The sequence below is a fragment of the Anser brachyrhynchus genome (genome assembly GCF_964034855.1).
Source record: "Anser brachyrhynchus genome assembly, chromosome: 7".
NCBI lineage: Eukaryota > Metazoa > Chordata > Aves > Anseriformes > Anatidae > Anser > Anser brachyrhynchus.
Window position 1 is genome coordinate 13306669 of NC_137701.1, and position 26396 is coordinate 13333064.

General features: G+C 44.2%; 1 protein-coding gene across 4 annotated transcripts in view; it reads right to left on the reverse strand.

Annotated features, from left to right (window-relative positions):
* The window catches only part of SLX9 (SLX9 ribosome biogenesis factor), a 54114-nt gene that overhangs the window by 10306 nt on the left and 17412 nt on the right, over positions 1-26396 (reverse strand). For 3 of the 4 annotated variants that reach the window (XM_080601330.1, XM_080601332.1, XM_080601329.1), the window contains one exon: positions 3575-3643. In XM_080601330.1, coding sequence (XP_080457456.1) covers positions 3575-3643 — 69 coding nt within the window. Of the gene's footprint in view, positions 1-3574; positions 3644-6273; positions 6395-26396 lie in introns of all 4 variants that reach the window. The other variant, XM_080601331.1, reaches the window with a different exon arrangement.

Genomic DNA, 26396 nt, shown 5'->3' on the forward strand with positions numbered 1-26396 from the left:
TGGCCACAGAAGCAGGATTAAATCAGCAGAAGTATTTTTGGTGGAAACATGAAAGCAGCCAGTCTACAGAGCACAGGCAAGATGCCACTTAGGATTCTGGGTCTAACCCAGCTGCCTACATTCAAGAAAGATGAACTCAAATTCACTCGCTAGCTGCTTGTTCCTTCAGTATTTTTGTCTCATTTGCCCCCCAGCTATAAGCTGTTTCAGTTGAAGAACAACAGTTTTTGATGAACTGCAATTTTTGCTGTACATGGATGTTTGTGACAAATCTGGATTGTAAATGCTTCTCTTCACAGCAATCCCTGCCAAGAACACAGCTTTCTGTTCTGCATCACTTCTTTTTTTGGTCTGGCTTTATGAAGCTGACTACTTCAGTGCTTTCATAAACAGTATGTGCTCAAAATTTTCAGACACCTGATTCTGCACAAACATCCCAAATTCTTTTCCTATGAAGTCTTCTGTGTCTGAGGAGCCATACGATATATGTATTCTGAAATGTGCATACTTCTAATCTCTGAAGCATTGCATAATTTTTTTCCCTCTCTAGTCTCTCCTATGATGATTTATTGAAATGAAAAATTTCCAAGTTTTCCATTTGCACTAATGGACTGAAATTTAGTTCTCAGGGTCCTGGCATCCAATGTCAAGAAAGCAGCCCTGGGTTAAGAAGAGACAAACTCTTGGAAAGATTTACGACAGAAATTTAATCATAACAACTTCGACTGTCAAAGTTGTGTTCCCTTTTGAGGATAAGGGGAGCAGGCCAAGCAAGTACGGCAAAACCAACAATAAGTATTAAGTTATCTGCATCAAATAAAAATCGATGAGTTTCTGTTTCAGTTGATCGAAGCTCCTCAAAGTCAGTTGTGACAATGTTAGAATGCCAAGCTTCATTAAAGAATCACCATCCCTAGAAATATAATTTCATTTTGTTCTGCCAGCTAATAATAACAGTTTTTCTTATTGATGTTTATATAAGCTCTTTCCAGCTGTTCTCAGTTTTTCCTCAATAAAAAGCTGCACACCTGGTACTAAAATTTGCCTTTTAAAAAAAAAAAATCTCAGGGATTTCTTACCCTCAGTAAACCATTTACCAGAGAACACTGGCCACAGATTTAGTGAGGAAGTGAAGTCAGACAACAGTTTAGGCACTTCTGTATCTCTGAAGCACTGCTAATAACTAGTATCTTCTTAGAGGTAGTTTGACCTGAAATTTTCTATCTTGGTGTTCTTTGAAAAGCAAAGCCAGCGCATTTCATTTGTTTTCCCTCAGTTTAGTAATTTTAGAGCCAAGAGAGGAGAAAAGGGGGCCATTGCAGGGCCAAAGCATCATACATAATCTTGAGAAAGACTAATGCAAGAAAGACACATAAGCAGGAGGGCATGATTAAAAGAGTGTAGAAAGTGTGCTTTTAGGCTCTCCTCACCTCCAAAGTGACTGACCTGAACTATGGGAGCAGTGCTGTCACCTAGCTCCAGGAGCATGTCCTCTTTCTTGCAGAAGACATGAGTCCCGTGTACCCCTTCTACTATTGATTCTGTGTCACAGAAAACTGCTGATGGCTTACCTTTCTCCACAATATCAGGTACTGGCCACGGTTAGAGACAGGATATCAGGCCAGAAACATCTCAGCTGTGCTCCAGCACTCCTTTCCAATGTTTCCCTAACAGTATCAGATATACACACAGAGAACTTTAAGAGCACCAAAACAAAGTGGCAGGCCAGCTGTTAGGACTGCCACAGCCATCTATGTTTTTTGCTCAACAGGGACAATGATGGTCGCAGTTGTGAACGGAATTTGTTTTTTAATGATAGGGAAGAAGCTTCCTTAGCTGTCATGGTGTTAAATTACCATCTTTTTATGTAAGGGGAGACACCTCCACTGTGACTGGGGCAATGACAGGTTGATGGACTCAAGCTCAAAGCACAGTGAGAGCTCAGGAGCAGAGAGCATATGGTGCAGCAGAAAGCCACATTGCTCAACACCAAACACAGTCTGTCAGCAATTCTGTTGGGCAGAAAGGTGTTAAGGGAAAAGCCTGTCCCAGGAACAGCTCCAGGTGGCAAGAGGAATCCCTCTGCTACTCCCCATCCCACCAGCAGTACCTCAGAAGCTGACATGGAGAGGCTGCTTCTGCTGCCAGCAGAGAGATGCCAGTGAGAGAGGAGCTGTGATGTTCCCTGCTCCACCAGGTGAGGAATAGCAAGCCTCTTGCACACCCTCTCAAAAGGTCCCCAAACAAGGCCACCTCCAACTTGCAGGATGAGGTTCCCTGACTCTTGGCTCCCACTGGCACCTGCAAGTGGGTCCCATACACAGCTGCACAAAGAAGGTAAGACCTGACCTTTAAAGATGATTCACCTTGGTGAAGCCATGCTGGCTGTCTTAGATCACCTCTGTGTCTTGTATGTGCCTTGATATTGCTTCCAGGAAGATCTTTTCCATGATCTTGCCAGGCACAGAGGGGATGCTCGCTGGTCTGTAGTTGCCCAGGCCCTCCTTTCCACCCTTTTTTAAAATGGGAGTGATATTTCCCTTTTTCTAGTCACCAGGGATTTTGCCTGACTGCCAGGAATTTCCAAACATGATGGAGAGAGGGCTTTGCAACTATATCAGTCAGTTCCTTCAGGACCCTGGGATATGTGTCATCATGCCCTGTAAACTCGTTCAGTTTCATCAGGTGGTCTTGAACATGTTCTTTGCTTACAGCAGGAGGGACTTTGCCCCCCCAGCCCTCACCTACAGGTTCAGGGAAACAATAGTTGTGGAAAGCCTGACTGGCAGCGAAGACTGAGGCAAAGAAGTCGTTGAGTACCTCAGCCTTCTCCATGTCTGTTGTTACCAGTTCTCCCTTCTTGTTTATCAGAGGGGTTACACTCTCCTTGGCCTTTCTTTTCTGAGCAATGTACCTATAAGAATCTCTTCTTATTTTTTGCATCCCTTGCCAAGCTCAGTTCCATCTGTGCCTTGGCTTTCCTGATCCCATCCCTGCACATCCGGACAGCATCCCTGTACCACATGTTCCCAGGCCACATGTCCCTGCTTCCACTGCCTGTGCGTTTCCTTCTTGTGCCTCAGTCTGACCAGCAGGTCCTTGCACACCCATCCTGTTTTTCTGCCCTTCCTGCTTGCTTTCTTACACAGGGGAATTGAGAGTTCTTGCGCTCTATGAAAAACATCCTTAAAGAGTTGCCAGCTCTGTTCAGCTCCTTTGTCCCTAAGGACACTGTTCCAGGGGATCCCGTCCGCTAAGTCTTCTTTAAATAGCTGAAGGCTTTTAAGTAGTCACATTGCACATGGAGAAAGATCAAAAACAAGGACACAGACTGAATCTCAGTGTAAATGCCCTTTGGAGAGGGGGGAAAAAGCAAAAAAGGACTTTTATCCCACATTCTGGGAAGCAGACGAAGGTTTCTGAGAAGTGTTCAGACTCCCTGACCCCCAACCCTCGTCTTGCCACAACCCAACACTTTCACCCACACCCCATCTACAGAAAAATACATCAGGGTTACCCAGGATTACCCTGTGAGATGTCCCCCCATACAGCTGTGCTTTGGAGGAGTACTTACTCTGTAGCCATCTTTCTTTCCTCAGCTTCATTTTTTCTTTTTTTGAAAGAATTGGTTTTTCTTCTAAACCTAGAAAAAAAGAGATATGAGATGGAACTTGGCTTCTGCACACTAATTCTCTGCTGGACACTTCAGAAAGACAGTACTGCAGAGTCTGTAATCTTTTGCTCAACCTTTGTCGCCTTTGGATGTGTCAACATGTTGGACAGGCTGCCCACGGACTTACATCACATCTCAGCTCAGAGCTGAACAAATCAAAATTGGCTCACTGTCAATTAAGAAATAAGAAGGCAACAAGATCAGATCAGCAGCATAGGTCCTGCTTTTTGGTAGCTCAAGGCTTTTCATGAGAATTTTGCACCTCATGTTCTGCATTCCCACAGGAACCTGGCCTGAGTAGCTGGCATCTCCTTCTGAAAGCTAGCCACAACCGTTCATCACTCCACAGGCATCCATGTACCAAGACAAGTTGCCACAGATCTCTGTTAGGTCTGGGTTTATTTCCTTTTTGAGGCTGCATGAGCAACAGATTGCTAAACCAAGATAAATCTAATAAACCAGTGAGGACAGACTCAGAGCGCTTACAGTTTCCAGAAGTGGAAGCAAAAAGCAAGTTTCAGTCTGAAAATATGCATACTGATAAAACTAGGAAGACAAGTAATACAGACTGCAGGCATGCAGGGACAGAAGGAAAGGCCTTCTGACACAGCTGCTGGGCATCCACGTAAGCAATTGGCCCATCCTCAGCTTCTGCCCAGACTGCAAATGGCAGGCAGACAGAGGTCTGGAAATGGTCTGAAAAATGCGTATCTGTGGAATCCCTAAGTGGCAGCCCGTTATTAATAGCTTAGAAAAAGGCTAACGCCTACTATACACTAAATTTGCTATTCGGAAAACAGCGGTTAATTGCTGATATTCAATACCAAGTAAAAAAAGAGTCCCAAATGTTCTTAATAGAGATGCACTTCAGACACTACAGATTTTTATCTTACCTTCCTATTTTTTTTGTTTTGTTCTGTTTTTAAGGAAAAAAAAAGACTTTATTCAAATTTTCTCATGAAACATCCTGTGAATATTGCTACAGGAATGCCAATAGAAGAATAAGCTCCCCAAACACTACTCCTCTCAGCTTACGCTATTCTTAAGCCTAGAAAAGAAAAAAGTGTCCTTTCTCTCCCCCTTCAAACAGAATTCAAAAAGAATAAAGGAATTTAATACAACTCTGAAAACAATTCACTGAAGACAACTTCTCTGAAGCTTCAAATCTTTCAGGATGATTTAAACAAAAGCAGGATCAGAACTTAATAATTTCAATGTGTGAAAATCAGAACAAGCCTGATAAGGTTGGGGGGACTTTTACATAAAGGCAGCAACAACAGCAACAAGTTGAATTTGAGTTTCTAAAGGACACAGAGAATGAAGCTGTTGCTTTCATTTCCTCTTGTCCCAGAAAAATGTTACTGCAATTAATATACCAAAGAAGCAAGAAACAAACCATATCTAGAAGTGATCAGTTATTTAAAAAGCTCATCTAATAATTTTAAGGGTAAATTTCATAAATCCATTTACTGTGGCTTCAAAGCAGATGCTACGACAACTGACTTACGTAAGTTTAAATCACGATTAACTGCCCACCTCTCTTGATTTAGTGGGGTCTGGGACCCCCCTGAGCCTACCCTCCCCCTGCATTGTCTGAACTGGGAATGCAGCCCACCAGGCTTCCTATCCAGCCAAGGGACAGACAAACGTCAACAACCCCACTGCAGTCTGCTGCTCATCTTCTCGAGAGGACAAGATTCCAGATGATGCCTGAAGCAGCTGTTCTCCTGACTTCTTGCCCCAGCCAGGACCTACGCTGTGCACAGTGGCAGAGATTCAGGCAAATGTGAGCAGATGGCACCAGTCTCCTGGCATAACTGCATGTCCCCAGTAACCAACTTCCAGCTGTCGTTCCCCCACACCATCACCACAAATTCCTGTGATTTCACTGCCAGGAGAACAATAACGGATTACAAGAAGCCATAATGTAAATAGAAAAACACATCCCAATGATGTCTGCGTGGGTGCTGAGACTGGAAGCCTTCTCCCCGCATTTCTAGCAGATCCCAACTATATGAGCAGTTTCAGATTTCAGAAGCAAAAGCAGGGGGGAAGATTTGCCCCCTTGTCTGAAAACATGCTCATTACTTCATTGGGAAAACAGCGCCCAGTGGGATTTGTTAATGAAAAAAATTCAGCCAGCTGGCCAATTCTAGTAATAACATCAATTCAGATATTTATTTTTTTTTTCCCAAACAGCAGCAGAATATTTAAGGAAACACAAAAGCTGTTTTCTTGGCAGGAGCCCAACCTCTACAAGCAGAATGACAAGCACTCAGCACTGGGGCCTTAAGCTGCAGATTTCCAGGGCAGTGCCAGGGAAGGGGAGCATCCCTCCACAATCCGTGGGATGTGGACTAGGTGGGCAGCCTAATCTATCTGCGTTTTGGGGCTAATTTTAAGGGAGTATGGGGGGCAAATCTTATGGACCAGTGCTAATCTTGACAGAATGGTGTTTGGGTGTTTATTACGACAGAGTTTTTGGATGCTGTCTGACACATTAAAAACCACATCAGCCATGACAGCTAGGCCGTATTAACTGTCAGAGAGCAATTAAGGTCCCACGGGCCAAGACAGCTCCACAAATTCAAAGGCCTTACCATCGGTGATTATTCCCAAGGAAGCACACATGTCTAGCAGCTCTCTGGCTGGAAGGCGCTGCTTGTGAACACTTGTCAGGGTTTCAGCCTCCCATATGCCACAAAGATATCCAGCCCCCACCTGGGGAGGTGACAAGAGTGAGGTGCCAGTTCATCAATTCATCCCACGTATCTGCAGAGGTCACCAGCACTCCTCCTCCTGCAGCGCGTGGAGTGGCCAACCCCTACCCTTCTGCACCAAGCCCATAAAGAATAGCACTGCATATTCCACAGATATTTACACTTTGTATATCCCTCCCCACCCATCAAAAAGGGGTTTTTCTGTTGTTGCAAGTTGCCAAGTTGTGTTTGGCAACTTCCAGTTGCAGTGGTGAATGCCAAAGCCGCTTAAAATTCACTGGAGAACTTTTCCATCAGAAGAGGCAGAATTCAGTTAGTTAACTAACAGCACAGGCTCTCCCCAGGTAGTCTTTATTTTTATTTAGCTTGCAAGCACCTCTGAGATCAAAAGTCAGACTGCAGCTCCATTTTAATTATTTTTCCATGAAATACAAGGGGCTTGGGTTCTCTCCCTCCCACCAGCCCATCCTACATCTAATTTAACAATGCTTGGCTTTGAAATTTTTTTTCACAGGAAAAGACGGTTACCAAAACCATTTACATTAGCTGAGGGTAATTCGCAGATTGTAACTTGACAATTATTCCTTTTAGTGAGGATGTGCTTTTCTTCCCTCCCATCTGTACAGTACAAAACATCTTAAATAAAAACAAATTATCAAAATAGCAACATCTTTCTGCCTCCTACATCAAACGTTTGATACTATCCCTGGCAATCCTCAGGATCCTGCTTTCATGGCAGAGAAGCAGGTTATTTCAGCACAACTTCATTTCAGCAACAATTATGGGTTGTTTTTGTTCGTTTGTTTCCATTTTGTTTCTCAAGGACTGCTGTCAAGGTATTTACACTGAAAATATATACATCTCCTACCTTAAAAACTCCCAGTTTACCATTGCTAGGCATTCAGAAACAAACCTGCAACAAGCACAGACACAAGACTGGGTTTAAGGCATAATACCACAGGTTTCTGTAAGCCATAGGGTCTCACTTTCCAAGTTTCAGTCCACAACAAAGAAGATGAAAACAGGGGCTTCACAAGCATATTGAAACAGTTCCTGGAAATCACATTGGTTCAAGGATTCAGTTGTGAGCAGAAATATCAGACACAAAATTGCACCTGTGCTACACCACACTATAACAGAGGGTTCTGCAACACAAGCATCTGCTCCTTCCTCACAAAGCTACAGCAAAGCACCAAGTCCCCTTCTGGTAAGTTATTAAAAAATAGCATGTAGTATTAAGCAGTATTCCCAGAACTCTGGTGACATGTAACAGTGAGGCAGCTGCTGCTTGAAACATAATATTTTGGCAAAACAGGGTACAGTATAAATTGAAGTTAAACAACAACAGATGTGTTAATTTCAGCCCCAGTTGTTTAACAGCAGCAAAAATGAGCATATGCCTACAGCTGCTGAATAAATTCACTGAAGAAATTTTGTAAAGAGTACATCCAAAAGCGGAAGACTGGGTGGGTTTTCTGTTGTTGGGTTTTTGATGGGTTGGTTGTTTAAAATTACATAGTGTCACTTGTGAATTGTCTGTTATTCTTTTTCATTGAAAGAGCCTGAGAAACAGCAAAACACTTGCATTTCTCCCAGTCTCCTGGTGGAAAGCAACCGTGGTGTGACCTGACAGAAGTCCAAGCAGAAGCCTGAAGGTGTTCATTTTTTTCCTGCAAGAAAACTGACAGACAGCACAAGCCAGGAAGAAAGTCAGCCAAAATGTTCCCCAGCAGTGAGGCAGCACTCCCTGGGCATCCTCATCCCATTCAGCAGCTCAGCTCCCAACAAGGTGACTTCAAGTTCTGCTTCTCCTCCAGAAAGCACTGCTCCAGAAGCGTCTGAGGAGACTAGGGTACATGGGACTAGTGAGACCTAGACGTGAGGTGGTATGGGGACATGGTTTAGTGTGTGACAATGGTAGTAGCAGGATGGTTAGACCAGATGATCTTGGAGGTCTTTTCCAATCTTAATGATTCTATGAAGGCCAGGGGCAGGGGGCTGATATTCTGGTTATTTGCCCCCTTACTCTTAGAGAAGCCCCCAGAGACAGCTTAGTAGCCTGCACAAAATGCACAGAGACCATGGCAGGGAGTGCTTGGGTTTTACTGACTCCAGGTCCTGGCACCCTCAGTAGTCTCGGAAAACAATACTGAAAAGCATGTGATAGCCCTCAATGGGACAGGACAGGTTTCACCATGGATACAGTGTCTGCTTTTTATATTCCAGAACAAGCTACATTATTTTTGATCATGTTTAATCATTACACCAGCACACAAGCTTTCCTTCTTCCCCCAATGAGAAAGGCATCCTATTTCAAATACTATCTGCATTCCCAATCCTTCCAGAACCCCGTGGTTATTTAAAGAGCCTAGTTCCAAACCCCGCTTCGCACCCCAAGCAAGGGTGACTAATGTCCTCATATTGATGTCACGCCTCCAAAAGGCGTAAAGTAAACATTCCCAGACTCCAAACAGCTACAGCAAGGACGCCAAACCTCCCTCTGCAAAAGATTCATCTCCAGTTAGCAATACAAGTGACATCACTCATGTCTTCAAAAAGGGCAAGGAGGGCACAGGTAACTATAGATCGGTCAGCCTCACCTCCATCCCTGGTAAGGTGATGGACAACTTATCCTTGGCGTTGTCTGTAGCCACATCAAGGATAAAAGGGTCATTAGGTGCAGTCAACATGGCTCCAGCAAGGGGAAGTCGTGCTTGACCAACCTGATAGCCTTTTATGAAGACATAGCCAGGTGGATAGATGATGGAAAGGCAGTGGACATGGTCTATCTTGATTTCAGTAAAGCATTTGACACCATCTCCCACAGCATCTCCACAGCTAAACTGAGGAAGGGTGGTCTGGATGTTTCGGTAGTGAGGTGGACTGTAAACTGAAGGAAAAGGCTGAAGGAAAGAAGCCAGAGAGTTGTGGATAATGGGACGGAGTCGGGTTGGAGGCCTGTATCTAGTGGAGCACCCCAAGGGTCTGTCCTGGGACCAGTACTATTCAATATACTCATCCACGACTTGGATGAGGGAACGGACTGCGCCATCACCAAGTTTGCTGATGACACACAACTGGGAGGAGCGGCTGACATGCCAGAAGGCTGTGCTGCCATCCAGTGAAACCTCGACAGGTTGGAGAATTGGGTGGGGAGAAACTTAATGAAATATAATGAGGGCAAGTGTAGAGTCCTGCATCTGGGCAAGAACAACCCCAAACACTAGTATAAGTTGGGGACTGAACTACTGGAGAGCAGTGAAGGGGAGAGGGACCTGGGGGCCCTGGTGGACAGCGGGATGACCATGAGCCAGCACTGTGCCCTTGTAGCCAACACCAATGGCATCCTGGGGTCTATCAGAAGGGGTGTGCTTAGTAGGCCGAGGGAGGTTCTCCTCCCCCTCTACTCTCCTTCCCTGGGCAACCCGCTCTCCAGAAGTCCCCAGTCTGCCCCCATTTCAGCAGTCCTTCCCAGCACTAAGGCTAGATCTCAGACCACACACGAGGAGTCAAAGGTGTGCAGCAGAGCCTCTGCTTTTCTACACTTAGCCAAGAAACCTCCTTCAACCTCCTGCCTGCTACAACAAGCAGAGAAAACTCACCGGCCTGCCTCTGAGGGCAACTTAATGGCCCCAGCCACCACAGAGAGAAGCAGCAGCTGGGCTTTGTTCACTTTCTTTATCACCACTGAAGCTTAAGAGTCAAGTCTTCATGAAGTGCAAGACTGGAGCTGAGGCCAAAGTCTGCTTCAGACAGCACCAGGGGGGCCACCATACATTTCTTTCCCTCTCCTTCAGGAGAGTCTGATCTGCTCAAGATACTCCATAAGAAACAAACCAGCACAACTCTGCCAACTCCAGGTTATAAAGCTGATGAGCTTGTACAGCAGTATTGAACATTACGATAGAGGTAAAGCAACTTCCTCTGTTGTAATTCAGACACAGGGGACAATGGAGTTATGCAAAGCCCTTAAGTCCTGACTCTAAGTGGGGAGATGTCACTGAGCACATGGGCAGTCCTCCCTTCTCAAGGATGCCAGCCTTCTCAGTGTAACTGCACCCAGCCCTAGTGCAAGTTTTGCAAACAAGCTGCACGTATACCCCCTTGGGAGTATACCAATATCCCTGCTTCCTGGTCCTGCTTGGAAAGACACTGGCCCAAGATCCGTGGTGCCTGTTCCACTGCCAATTCCCAGCCTCGTCTGTGGAAGCCTATCAAGTTGCTCCTCCTCTCCTCTGGCACACGTTATTTCTGTGAAATAGCACAAGTGCTTGGGGCATGAAGCACTACACCAGTGCATGCATTCGTAGCCTGGGTCACACATAGTGGAAACTAGGGCTCATAACTGCCACATTACTATCCTCATCTCTGCCACAGACACTTCTGGCCTATTTCTTTCTCAAGTTTTGTACAAGCTGACATTTCTTCAAATGCAGCAGAAAAATTAAATTCTGTTCCCTTCAGCAAGACAGCTGGCACTTTTTCTCTGCAGAGACGGTTTCTAAAAACATCCCTAGAGATCCAAGAGTTCAAGCCCTTAGCTCTTATTAGCATGCATTCTCAAACGCCATGCTTCTAGTTGAATAAATTCAAAATATCTGTATCATTTTCCAGATTGCATATAGGGGCACAAAGAAACTTATAATGGGGCCTCTGTTTTTACACTTTCATTGTGCAAAGGTGACTGACAAACATAGTACCTTCAATGTGAAAAGACTACAGAGACAAGGAGGCCAGCCCTAGGAAGAGGTAGTGATGAACACTGCAAGTGTTATGTCATATGTAAAAGGTCTAGGGACAGAGAGAATACATCCCCATTTATGAACACTGACCTTTGAGAAAGGCTTGCAGCAAGGGCAGACCACACACTGCTACAAGGTACTGGGAATCTCTCTGTTGAGCTCCATGTGGAATCATAACACAGTTAAAAGATTCATGGAAAATTAGTAAGAAAGATCAAAAACAAACCAAGGAGGTTAGACCTGACCACCTCCTTAACAACTGATCATGCAGAGTATCAGGGTTTTGTTTTCCAGTTAGTTTTCCAGACAGAAAGAGCATTAGAAGAACCTAGAGCCAGAGCCTCTCAGCTCTGCTGCAGAACACAACCCTCCTTCCCTGGTCGGTGTGATTTAGATAGGTCCAGTCTCTTGTGAGCCCATCCTCAGTTTGTGTAGGAAGGAAAGTGCACAGATCTGCGGCTCCCTTCTCAGAAAAGACCTGCCCTTGCAAAAATAGTATTTGAAAAGTCACCTTGGCAACAGAATTCCTTCAAGCATGCATACATAAGGCAATGACTCATAGGTTTGCCATCACAACCTGAAAACAAGGTACCAGGAACACAGGGAGGTGTCACTCTCAGCTGCCTACCTCCTGCAGCCAAGTATTTTTAAGGTTTGTAAAAAACCATGGGCACCTCCAACATGAATGACCAAAGCAAACTCCAGGGAGTCCACAGTCTGGACAGTCCAACAAGTCCCCATCCACAGAGGACAAAAGCTTATATAACAGCAAAGAAAGACATTTGTGTTGGTACTGTACTTTGAATAGGGAGCAGTAGGAGGAACAGCAGGATCAAATAAAATACGTTTTCTATAAAAGCTTAGACAGCAATAAATATCTGGAATGAGGTTTGCTTCAAGACCAAAATTGATTCATGTTTACCAATGGAGAAATTCCATCCTTAGGGCTTCCTAAGGAAGACAGAATAGTGAAATATTGCTAAGCTTTTTGACAATGCCTCGCAGGTTGGTATTTTAAAGAGATTTTCCTCAAAATACCATTTCCATTCCCACTGAAAAGATTATACTTTACTATATTCTCCTTTGAGGAGTTTGAGAAATTAGTAGTTCAATACCTTCTGCAGTATTAGATCTTGTTGTAAGATCTCAATTTGAAAGCAGTACACTATTTTATTTTACCCAGTGCTTGTAATTTATGCAAAATGTAAGAAAAAAATGTTAATTTACCTTAATTTGCTTGTCTTGTAACAGTATATTAGCTACTAGATAACTAAATGGACATTGTCTAGGGAAGTCTGCAATCAAAAGCAAAGAAGAAAAATCCACATGAAAGTTTGGTGCACTGGAAACACTTGAACCTTCAGCTCACACAGACCTGCTCCATCTTTGCGGCCTACAGCTTCCTCACAAGGGGGAGTGGAGGGGCAGCCGCCGATCTGTTCTCTTTAGTGACCAGCGATAGGACCTGAGGGTATGGTGTCAAGCTGCGACAGGGGAGGTTCAGGCTGGACATCAGGAAGAGGTTCTTCACTGAGAGAGTTGTCGTGCACTGGAACAGGCTACCCGGGGAAGTAGTCATGGCACGCAGCCTGTCGGAGTTTAAGAAGCGTTTGGACTGTGCACAGCTAAATACACAAAACTTGACTCAAGGCCGCACCCTCAATCCTCCCTTTGCATCTATTTCTACATAACTACACATAAAGGTGTACAAAGAGATGCTGTTTCTCCAGTAACATGCAGCTTAAGATTCCCATACAGGCCAAAAGAGCTGCTCTGTCCTTTCCCCACAAGGAATTTACCAGAGGCGTGCACAGCAATCCAAGACTGTCAGAACAAGCCATACATTTAAATGTGGCAAAGAGTAACAGCGACAGCACGGGTATCCCTGGGCTGTGAGAGTTTGCATCCAGTCGGCAGCATTTTCTGTAAAGCACAATGTCCTTTGGCTGGCTGCTGAATGCCGTCTGCTCTCCATGCAGAAGCACACTGCAACTCAGCATGGGTTTTGCAAAAAAACCATAAAATGATAGGCAGCAAATTCTCTCCATGGCTTGGGAAAACCCATGGATAGAGTACACATTCCAAATTACCACATTCCAAATTCAAACAAACTCAGAACTTAAGGAAACATGAACTGAGATTCCAAAACTGTCTTCATCAAAGTCCTTTTGTTTTGATGCTTTCTTTCTACTTTAGTTCATTTGTTTTGGAAATGCAATGTTGCAAAACAAAACAATTTCAAGGCTTTTTCTTCATTTTCTTTGACTATTCCTCACAAACAATTCAGGCTTGCAAATGAACTTTTAGGCATTTTTTTCCCAATAGAAATGCAAATCAGGAACAACTCTATAAAGAAAAAAAAAACATCCTTAAGATTCTCCTACAGTAACCGGACATCCTGCAGCACAACTCTGTCAGGCATCTTAAAAAGACAGAAGATGCTATATCTACACTACTAGACTAAAAAAAAAAAAAAAAAAACATTGTACAAAGTTCTGTGCTCTAAAAGACATCAACAGCATTTCTCCAAAGGGGGAAAATTACACAGCAAACCATTGTGTAAATGGTATTTCTAATGACAAACCCTTTCACACTTTTCCATGCAGCACACAAGCTTGGTTTCATGTATGGCTACTTCCAAGCTTTGAATCTAAACGTTCTCCTAACATTCGTGCCCTACAAGTCAAGTCACAGGTCAGACCTCTCCATACAGGGCGGGATATACCACGAGTACAGTGGTTTACAACTCTACAGCCCACCCACTCTATTCTAGGAAAGCTTGACTTAAGTATTTGAAAATACTTCTGGCCGGTTTGTTCAGATGGCCAAGACCGGTTACTCTCTGTACCCAGAGAGGGAGACAGGCCAGTTATAATAACTGAATATTCGCAGCTCATCATCAAGCACTTACTATACCACAACTGTGCTGATTTAAACAGCCACATAATAGGCTAACCTCACATTTAAGCCCCCTAACATTTTAAAACCTTCATAATAAAACTGGGTTGAGCTCATGAGAGATCACAGTAATTAAAAGGGAGGGACACAAAAGGGAAAGCTCTGTACCTCCCACCATGTTCACTAAACTCAGGCTACATGATACTTTTATATGCTGCTTGTAGCACTTGCTAAGCCAGCACAGGGACACAGTTTCACATTAAGCACACGGCTTGTATTAAAGAAGTTCTCTGACCAGAGGTTTTCAAAGATTTTTCATGGGCAGAATCCAGTGTGATCTAGTACCAAGACATCAGAGTAGAGAAACTTTTTTCCCCCCCATTTGTGCTTCTTGAGTCCTGTATCCACAATGTCTGTCTGTAATCTCTCTGTAGGTCTAATGGAGGCACAGGACTCTGAGCAGAGTGGAGGCCACCAGGGGGCAAAGAAGACAAGTTCCATCTACCTGCACACTCCGTAACAAAACACCTGACAGAGGAAGATACCTTATGGCAAACAACTGATCAGCTCCCCAGCCAGGTCAGTCCCTGAAAGCTACTCACTCCATCCAAGTAAAGGAGATGTTGGCATTTACCAGGTCTCCAAAAGGTGGGATATTAACTACAAGTATTTCAGCTTGGCTTCCAGCAAATGAGAAGATTTAGCAGTAACCAGTGGGGTGGCATAGGGCTTCTCCTGGAAATTTATGGCCAGTAGAAAATAACAAGCAAGAACATGTCAAGAAATGACAGCACCAGCAAGTTATCGATGCTCAGACCATCACTGACAAAAGGACTCAGAACTGTTAAAGACTAAGATGAAAGCAAACAGCACATGCACACTACTACTTAAACTGTTAGGTACCAAACATTATTGGAATGGCACATTGTTATACATAATTAATATATTAATTAATTTGTCTGCTGAGTGCACACTGATCAATACTTAATTTTATTCCTAGGCAACACAACGACGTCAGCCGGAAATTGAATTGAGTAGACGATGCAGATACATAACTTCAGGGTAAAAACAAAATCATCACAAGAGCAACAGTAAGTGGGACCCGTACAGAAGTCTCAGCAGCATATGCAGAGTAGAGAGATCGTATCACAGACATCTTCACAGTGAAGGAGGAAGTAGAGCTTAGCTGCAAAGGTCAGAAGAATGTCATAACTGGCTGAAAGTTCAGGTTCAAGTGACAGAAAGATCTTGTGCAGAGGGTAGGAGGAGAAAGGCAAGAACAGACAGGGAAAGGGCAGAAACAGGGACATTAAGTGTAGTGAGACATGCACAAGGCACTATTAAATATACAATGAGGTTTGTCTTCTGACAGATCAGTCCAGGGCTGCCAGGCAACGGATGACCTGGTAAATCCAAAGTGCACAGAAAGCCCACCTGGGCAGAACCTGGGCAGAAGTAGGGAGCCGTGCTTTCAGGAAGGCAGGGGAACCATTCTGTTCTCAGCCTGGCAATTCAAAGAGGTTATCCATTCAGATTACTCCTGCCCACAGGACACGTGAGGGGCAGATAAGCCAAGTTTTTATCTCCTTTCATTAATGGTTAGCGAATATGTATTCAGAGGCAAAACAGATGGCAGAGAAGAGCTGGGAGAAAAGTTCTTTTTTTTTTTTTACCCCTCCATTATTTCCTCAGTTTCCAGTTTGCTCGAGAGGCACCAAATACCTTACCCAAACATCTTCCCTTTCAGAAACAGCTGTGATTGTGTCAATCGGTGCTTTTCATAAAAATCCGAACCTATTACTTTTCAAACAGGACAGCCGTCCCAGAAGTAACATCCAAGTCTGATCCCTGCACCCCAGCCATTCCCCGTGGCAGCCACTGATCCAATGGCAGTGAGGACTACAGATCTGAACTTGCCCAAACTAGGAGAGGGCTACCTAAGATTAATTTCTGCAGTCCTCCCTGTTTCACAAATATCTAGAAATACACGCTCACAATGAAGATCTCTGTCATTAAGCAAGAAAGAAAGCATGTGTGTGAAACTGCGGGAAATCCTATGGTAACTCTTAAAGATCCACACAAGTGTTTGTTTTCCCTGTCTTTTCTTGGGAGATTCATGAAATCAGCACCTGAAGTCTGCACAGGTTTCAGTTGTGAGACCCATAAGCCCTGTCCCAAATGTTGCAATCTTGTCCTAAGAAAAAAGGATTTGCCAGGTGGCCCTGACTGAACATACTCCTTTAACACCATCACCGCAAGTAACCATCTCAGAAAGCCTTTTCAGCAAGGCTGTGCTCTCAGAAGGCAAAAGACACTTGATCTGTAGGAATGACCACCTTGTCTCCATGGTCCTGAGAACTATGTGGCCTTCGGCTCAGTATGCCACTAAGCTCCAAGCACAGTGGCAGAGATGTGACAAGGAAGCTGAAATGAGACCTCTCTTCTTCTCCACTCCCCCACACCTTCCATTAAACCTCTGTCAAGCTGGGATTCCAACAGCTAGCACATTGTTCCAGGAAAACACATCAGGCAAGAGACAAGAAGCCTGCGGTGCGGTGTAGGCAGCCACACCTAAGGTATGCAGTCCTCAGCCTCTGATAGACTCGTGCATCAGAGAAGGAGCCTTGATTTAACAAACTCTCCATTCAGCAAATCTCATTTCTTGGCACACTAGCAGCCCCTTCCACTACATGTCTGTACAAGCCATGCTTCCAGCATGCCACTCAATATAATATGCTAGTGCCCCACCTACTGTTAAAGAGATTGCTCCCCTCAAGCAGCAAATGCTTGAGCACAGCAAGATCAGTTGCTCCTGCACAAAACTGTGGGACCCAACATTCACATTAAAAATCAGAATAACCTAACTGCAACACAACTGGAAGAGAACTAATTTATGTCTCCAGCATGGCTTTCCGCCAGGATGCAATTCTAATACGCAGATGGGACTGCCAATACAGGCACACTCCTCAAACTCTGCTGAGAGGCTCAGTGGGAGTCTGGGGAGCATGGAAGAGGTCTGCAAGGTGCTGACCTGCCCCAGGGGACACTGAATGCCATATTGGATTGCTCATCTCTAATGGAACTAGAGAAAAAAAAAATCAACTGTGATCGACTGCTCTGTTATTAACGACAGAGAGACAGGGCTGTTTCCTCTGGAAAGATCGACATGCAATGTGCAGCCATATCAATACCAGCGGCATTATCAGCACATGACACTAGGAAACTTGGCATGGAGACAGGAACAGGCAGGCTCCAAGAGAGCAGCTTTGGGTATAGGGAAATGAGAGCTTAGCTTGCCTAAGAGCTTGCTGTAGCACCAAAACAGCAGTCCTGACCCCCTTCCACCATGCCTTCCCCACAGCCTCCTTCCCCAGCTCCGACGTGCATCTGCAACGTGCAGACGTAGCTTACTTCCACCCGGGTTAGTTCTCTGCTAGTTTAGAAGGCTGAACCAAATCAAGTCAGCATCAGGGCAGGAAGACCACATGGTCAGGAGCAAGCCACCTCATTTCAGGAGCAGAAAGTTGTTTTGAGACAGCTGATCATTCAGACTTCATCCCAGAGATGTGAAGCATCTTTAATGTGTTATAGACAGAACTTGAAATATATGAGTAGCAACACTTCTCCAGGCCAACTGTTTCCTTTGTTCTGGCCTGACATGAAAGAGCACAGGAGCACTCCGCATGAACTCACAAGGCAGGACAGAGGGAACTTCTGGAGAAACGCCTGGGGCTGCAGGAACAGAGGGGCTCAAAGGATTTGGTACTGGCAGTATCTACTGCCTTCTGCTTCTTCAAGCTCACAGGTTTGTTTTTCATAATGGTTATTAAGCACTACAAGATGTAAGTTTCCAGCCGCAATGGAGTATTACACATGATAAATAATTCATTGAAATGTCTTTCAATACATATCTGCTAGGGTTCTTTAAGGAAATATTCCTTGTGACAATTCAGCCACTGTTACCATCCCTAGTGTTACCACTGCACTTCTGAGAAGATGCAGCACACAACCACAGCACCAGGCATTACAACTTGGCAAATGACGGTGGCATAGGATCAGCATCAGTTTCTCATCATCTCTTCCAATACAAAACTAGGGGAAACCAAATGAATCATTTCCTCTGGGATTTAATTTTGATCTTATCCCCCACTGGTTTCTTCACATAACGTGGAGTACAGCTGTGGAGCACCTTGTCCACTTCTAGGATATTGTGAATGCCAATTATTTCTATTCTACTTAGAGGTTCAAAAAAAGCAATTGGACAACTCTGCAAAAGAACAGAAGCAATACTGTACTGAGATGATGTCTTGGTTCAGAAAAATCTTAAAACCACAAGTTGCTCAAGAATGAAAAGTATTTTGAGGAAAGTACTGCTTCTGGGAAGTACGGCAACTTTCCACTGCTGATTGCTGCCAAAAGATACGATTACCCAGCTTGGCTATCCTTTTGTTCTGACCCAGCACACCCAGTTGTGTAGGAAGGTGGGTAAGATCTTGTCACAGTCAGAGGTTCAGCAGTGACAGTAAGAGGTCCAGCGCTGACCAAGCCCTGATAAACAGCAGAAGCATGGAAATCATTGCTTCGTGTCTCTGGCCTAGAGATCTAGCTTGATATTACCAGCAATGGGCATGACACTGGAAATTAAGTATAATTTCAGCAGTTTGACTAGTGAGGATCATTATTATCGATTGTTGTTACAGTTTCTTTCACAGATGTCTCTAGACCAGAAAGCCCTCAATGATCTACTAAAATCATGCTAAAAAATAATGAGGGGATGAAAGACTGCAGTCTGGGAATACTATTGCCTTACACCTAAATTACTCTAAGAAGATCAGCTGAACTGTCGTGGCATGCGATAAATTTATTCTAAGTGCAGAGAGAAGTCCTGCCCTCTGCTTTTTGCATGCCATCAAGAGCCCAGGTGTGAAGCTGCTATTTATATTTTTGGACAGAAGCAGAAAGGCTGACCTGGATCCTGAAATGCATCCTGATTTCAAGGTTCTAGATTCATTCAAATCAAGCAATAAAAATGCACAGCTGTGCTATTTTGAAGGCCAAGACCGTGTTTAGCCTCCGCATTGCTGAAAGCAAATGACATAGCCAATTGCCCACAGGCCTGGCTGACCTACCCCATCCCTCGCCTTGTAGACACAGCTTCCCCAAAGGAACCAAAGAAACACCTAATTCTCACCATCAGAGAAGGAGCTGAAGAAATTAAGCTCCTAAAACATCCCAGTACTTTCTACTCTGAACAGCAACCTGAAAGTGCAAAACGGAAGCAGCATCAGAAGCAGCTCAGAAGGTCAACATCAAACCAGCAGTTTTTGACCTGCATTAATACCAGCCCATCCAAAGCCTGAAAATAATTTTTCGTCCTCCCCCATTTCATATTTTCCTTTAATGTTTCCAGCTACAGATTTCTCAGTTGGGTTCTGCCTCTTCCTGAGGACCTAATTAGAAGAACAGACAGCCAAAAGGCAGCTTCCACTATAGGGAATAAGGCAACATGTGGCATGGGAGAAGGAAGGCAATCAGAGGTATAGAGCTGGTTGGAGCTGACTTGACACCATGGCTTCCTTTCCCAGCCAGACTTGGACTCTTCCATTTTTACTCCAGAAGAGCCATGTTGTTAGACCATGGAGAGAGTTAAGGAGGGGGGAACAGCTGGCAGAGGAATCTTAACTGGAAAACTTGAATGCATGCTCTGAACAGACAGCTTTTTGGTATGAGCCCTGAACATATTTCCCTGATACATGTGTTTAAAGTGTTATGATAAACACACCCTAAGATCTCTTCCCTCTCTTCTTCCTCACTGCTTACTTGGGAAGCAGCTGAATAGTTTAGTCTCTTGTGGCAGAAATGCCCCTCCTCTTGTCCTACAATCCTGTTAACTGCCCAGTGAATGAGCCACCTCCACAGTACTCTCTTGCTTTCCTACTCGCTCCCTAGGGGTACTGGAACATCAAGACTTTCCTCTCAATACAGAGAAAGAAGATTTTGGTAAAAGATCAGGCCACCAAGACTAACAAAACACAAACAGAATATCAGCTCAAAATTGTGCCAGGAACCTGGTGGTAAGAGGCTATGCAAACACACCAAGGATACAGGAGCTTTCAGGTACAGATGAAAGGGCACCGAAGAAAGAGTCTAAACGGGCTCTTTCAGTCCAGTTGAAGCAAAGAAAGCCAGAGAGAGTTCCTTCCCTTTGCAAGACTAGGTATACTCTATGCACACCTACTGCATGCTATCTGAGCATCTCAAATGCAAGGGTTTCAAAGGTGCATGCAGAGGTGAAGACCCTCTGCCCTGCAAATGGAGGAGATACACAAGAGAGGACTGAAAGCCTTAGCCTGTTTTAGAAATGGACATAAGGTGAGAAGGATGGTTAGGGCAGGTGGCTACATGACCTAAGACTTTGCAGTGTGCAGAGAATGACCATCAGAACTGCATTTGCCAGAGTCATCGTGTGGACAATAGCTCTGTTAGCTAGGTCAGGCAGCTTCCTATTAATTTCAATCCTCTGTGTAGGATGGGCTGAAATCTAGTCCTACATAACCTCACATAAAACAGATAACAAGATGGAGATTGTGATTAATTAAGCTAGCAGAGAATAAGAGTAGAGAAACAGTGAAACTGAAAGGCATATCCTGCCTGCAGCTTGATGGTACAGCAAGACTGAGCTACATGAGTACATTAAACCATGACAAAATGGACATAACATTTAAGCTGAACTGTTGCAAAAATCCTGCCATATATTATAGGGTACAAATCTATTATCGCTGCAGCTCCACAGCGCTGCAGACACACCATGGCAGGGCTGGGGAAGAAGGGAGGATGTGGCAAGAGAGCTCTCTTCCTTCAGGTCAAAGCTTGCCACACGACAGCTCACCTCAAAAAAAAGGAAACACCACTTCCTGCAAGTCAGCAGTATATGCAGGCAGAACAAGTTTTATCATATTGACACAGATGTGTAAACACCTTCATCTCTAAAAAACACAAGTTATCATGAGAAATGTTATCTTTATTCAAGATCATTTTGTGTTTTTTTGTAAACATTTAAGTCTTAACTCAGTGGACCAGTGCCTGCAATTTGTTAATGCTGTTCATAATCTTTACCTTGAATTACAGATTCCATCTCCTAGGCATTTCAAATCCAGTGTAAGAGTCTGATTTTTTTTCCTATCATATATGGCTTTGTAATAATGGAAGCTAGAAATAGCTATTTTGTATTTGCCATGATAAAGCAATCACAGAAATAAAAATTGTCACCCATCAGAACCAAGAGCACATGAAGGAAATTAGTAACTGCAGAATGAACTACCGAGCTTTTTGACAGGACAAGAGGCAAGGGGCATAAAATGAAGCACAGGAAGTTCCATCTGAACATCAGGAAATGCTTTTTTGCCCCCCCCCCCCTTTTTTTTTAAACTGTGCATGTAACCAAGCACCAGCAGAGGTTGCCCAGAGATGCTGGGGAGTCTCACCCGCTGCAGATACTCAAAAGCCGTCTGATCTAAGCATGGCAGTAAGTTCCTCTCACCCTAAAGTACTGAACAAGCTACTCTGTCTTCCCTGAGTCTCATTCCCAAAGCTCCAGGGCTCCAGGAAAGGTCATACTCAGACATTTACCAGACTCGTCCTTTGCTGGGACACAGGGACAGGAAGCATGTGTATTGGGTTTTTGTGGCAAGGTTTTGGAAGCAGAGGGGCTGCAGGGGTGGCCTCTGTTAGAAGATTCCAGAAGCTGTCCCATGTTAGATAAGGGCCAGTTTCAGCCAGCTCCAAAGGGACTCACCACTGCCTAAAGCCAAGCCAATAAGCAATGTTTTGTGTGCCTCTGTGAGAACAGATCTAAGAAAGGGGAAAAAAAAAATAAAAAACTGTGGTACAACAGCAGCTGGGAGAGTGAGGAGTGAGAAACAGCCATGCAGACACCATGGGCAGCACAGGAGGAAGGCAAGAGGTGCTCCAGACGCAGGTTAAAAAACTTACAGGTTTTTCACAGCACACACAGCATGATAAGAGCACCAATGTTGTGATGCATGTGGCTACACGCCTCCTACTGCTGCAAGGACAGATATTACTGCAGTGTAAAAATATTAACTCGCAGAAAGGATGAAAACAAGAAGCCTCGTACATCCTCTTGTACACAGCTCTTGGGACCTTTGCGTGTCCTGAACCCAGCATCTAGTTTCACTTCATTTCTTGCATGTATTGCATTGGAAGAGACTAGGAACAAATCTGATTTCTGTACACCTCTGTGACAACCATGTTTTACTAAACTTCATCAGCTCCTCTGTTCTCAGACAGTCATCTTTTCCAGGCAAAAAAGCTCTGATCCTTTTAATCACCACTCATATTCCATGCCTCAGCATCAGTGCTGAAAAACTGAACTACAGATAAACATGGATGCTCTGAAAAGACTGCATTTGAGTGCAAATGCTGTTTTTAGTTCAGATCTCCAGGTTGGCTAATAGCTTTTCCCTTTATTGTGAGATACGTGTGCCATTTCTGTCCCTGTGCTAAAGATGTTCAAGTGATCCCTGACATCACCTTCTACACGTTTACAGTCAGGCAATGCCTGTACACCATTGTAAATAAAAGCAGAAGCAGGAGTTACTAGAGATGCTTCCTTAACTGCTCTGATCAGTCTTCATGAAGTAATTGCTCTGAACCTTACTTAGAGCTCATTAAGACCACAGCAAGATTTCCACTAGGTTATTTTAACTCTTGATTAATTCTCATTTCCTGGCAGATTTTCTTAGACTCTTTAACATGTCTGTTCTTAGACTTCCTGTATTATGGATTCTTTTCCCCACTCCTAACATGCCACACATGGACAGGGAAATGAAAAAAGTAATCACATGTCAGAGCTTGCCCTTGATTTTTAAGTCTTTGTAGTAGATTAGTGTACTGCGCTCTTCCCACCCCCATGCTGTCCTATCTATTGCACAACTGCACGTCAAGGAGTTAATCCAGCCATCTGCAGCTGTCATAGAGTGCCTGCACACCAAGAACCCAAACACTTAACAGTTTGAGAACATCAAGGGAACAGAAAGGCCAACCGTATCTTCTGTCGTTTAACACCCATACGTTAAATGTCATCATATTTACTTCTTCTACCTGACAGCCTGCTCAGTCAACATAAACAAGATGACTTTGACTCCACACATGGAGAAGAGCTCGACAACTCAGCCTGTATAATGCCTGCAGTCTTTCATTATTTATTTAATCTAAGAAATGTTAGCTAGATATTTGTCACATTTTGATCAGTTGGTTCCCACATCACTTGCGCTGTAAGTGGCTTTATAAACTGCCACACACAGATGACTGACTGCAACACTGACATAAATGTAAAGCAGGAAGGAGGGTGAAAGTATCTGAGAAAGCTTTCCAAATTGTTCGTGACAGGCACATCTTTGACCTCCAGCTCGCTACTCACTGCTCACCTTTGCCTACATGCAGTTTGGCAACAAGCAACACACAGCAATGCCCTTGCACAACACTGCTGGCACCTCATTACCCATTCTTCCCCTCTCCTGTTTTTCGAAGCGTGTATAGCAGATCTTAAAACTAAAAAGTATTCAAAGAATGGAGCTAAAGAAATAATCACTTGGGGAAGTACAGGGCACGTAATCGAGGCTGTTCTGATCTGTCATAGGGTGAAGAGGTAACTCAATCCCAAACCTGAGCACCTACTCTGCAGGCAAGCACCTGCCGCATCCGGGTATCCTCTCCCGGACGACATATGCATGTGGCCATGCATATGTGTAAACTGAAATTCATAATGAAAACACTCATTCCAGGAGGTACCAAACACCTCAGGTTTCTCTCCCTCCTTATGGGTACAGGCTGCCCCACAAGTGGAACTGGTCCAAATGCTGCTTCACCACCTCTTACAGCCTCCGACATTTCCAATTGCTGCTGTTTTTGTGCTGTCTCAACTGCTCTTCTGCTTCAGCAAACAATTTACAGCTCCCGAAACCCCTGAGGCACTAATATGATCACCAGCTCTGCCATCTTATGCAACACGCTACAGTCTGACATCTCGCTCTCGGGACAGCCCTATGTTCCCACCCCCACTTCTGCCTGGCTCCGGGAGACACACAGACACAGCCCCACAGCTCACCAAGCCCCTAGACAGATCTCACTGGACACCTCTTAAGCATTCTTCACCTCCTGCCAAAGCTGAATTTTATGATCCTGCTGGGTACCCTTATCTTTTCCATAACAATTTTCACATAAGACGATTTCCTTTTTTCAAACAAGTCTTAAATTAGAGCAAGCGTCTCTAATCAAGTATGCCCACTTGGCTCACTTAAATGAAGATAAAATCTTAAAAAAAAAAAAAGAAAAATGAAGATCAGGGCCCTCTAGGAGAGGAGCAACCTATTGTTTTCTCCATACTATCACCTCTCCCCTTTTCCTTTGTTTGAAGCTCGCAAGACAGGATCCATCACCAACTCTGGAATGACATTCTGATGTTAGAATCTATTTCAAAGCAAGGAAGTTTTACAGGATGTCAGGACTCCACTACGCTGTACTTCATGCTGCCAGCAGCATGCACAGACAGTAACAGGCCTCAGCAGATGGCACGCACAACTGCATGGCATTCGTAACATTAGCAGAAATGGGAACTCTCACCACAGCTCCATCTACCCAACACATCGATGAGATCAGCAACTGCCAAAAGCAAGCTGTTGTAAGGACAACCATGGGGCTGAGGAAGAACAGAGTAGGTGCTTATGTGACACACCCTGCTCTGCTCTCAGCTTTCAGGGCTGCCAGACATTTGGCATTCCTTGATCTTAGCACCAAAACAGAGAGCCCCATGTTCCTCAAACAAACAACAATAAAAAAAAAAGACTACACACACTTTCCCAAATAACAGTCTTTCAGTATTTAAGTTTACTGTACTCAAAATACTCCTATCGAGAACACCAGCATTCCCATCAAGATACCTGGTTAGTTCTCAGAAGAGAGGGACTTTCACTGGAGGGGGGAGCAGCAAATTCTTCTACACTGCACTGGAGACAATGCAGGAAGAGCACTTCTTTATGGTGATGAAGACTGCTGGCACAAGCCCTGTGTCTGCTCATTTCCTGATACGTACTAAACAGTCAAACAGGTTTAGACACCATGCACCTACAGTCTCATCACTGGTCTTATCACTGTAGCATAAGGCTGAGTTTAATCTCTTTATCCTACTGACAGGATATTAATTTTTAACTCGTATGCCAAGAGCTGCCCGGTGCTGTGCCATATTTTTCACATTTTTCTGGCTTTGTTCAGCACCTCTTTCCTGGAAAGGAACTACCCACTAGTCCTACCTTTGCTGAGGTGTCACAATTAAGACATGAAGAAATGCCAGCTTCTTGGTGGATCCCAAACCCAGAGTGGAAAGCATAATTTGGACTTCTCCAGGATGTAAGAGCAATCCAAGCTGCTGTGCCAGGGATAAAGCTTGCCAGTATCAAGAAGGCTGTTCCACTTGAGAGGTTCGTGAGCTTGAATATTGCCACCCTATAAAATACCATACGGCAGAACAGGGCAGCCAAATGCTGTGCTAGAGCCCCCCACCCATGTGGCCTGTGGCTCAAGCCTCAGCAGAACATGTGAAGATGTGTCCCTTAGGGTGATGGAGAGGGAGGGATGGAAATCTGCAAGACCATGTGCAGACACACAATACATTCTGGGAAAGACAGAAAGGAGTCGTGTCCCCCCGGACAACCCTCACACACCGGCTACCATTCTAGGCCAAGGAGCTTCAGAAAGATGAAGATTCAGCAAAGGTTCTCAAAACACAAAACCTATTTGTACATCTTCTGAAATATTGATTTTCTTCTAGTTAACTTAGTTTGATTCTACTGAGCACCTTGCAAAATCAGAGCCATCTGCTGGAAACCAACAGCCAATGATGCTAAAACTGAAAGTGCTAAAACTACTAAAACTGATATTCCAGCTGCTTTGAACCAGCTTACATATCCCAGAGAGGTCGCCAGTGTGCAAAATATTGCTCATAAACAAAACATGCACTGATGATTTTCACTCCTAGCCAGGATTTCTACACAGCTCGTTCTGAAGGCAGAAATACACTAGCTGCCAAAACGAAAACAGGGCTATAGCCTTCTTCTATGGATGTTACGTAACAAATAAGGCATTTAAGTATGGTGATGTTGGGCTACAAATCAAATCCTCACTTACCCTTTAAAGACTATGCCATAATTATTTATAGTATTTATGTATTATGGAGTATGCGGGGGGGGTACTATCAGATCTCATTTAAAGATTATATTTAGATGAAAAGTCTGGTTCTTTAAGATTTTCTTCAAGCAGAAAAAGGTAGAAGCAGCAGCTGGGGTA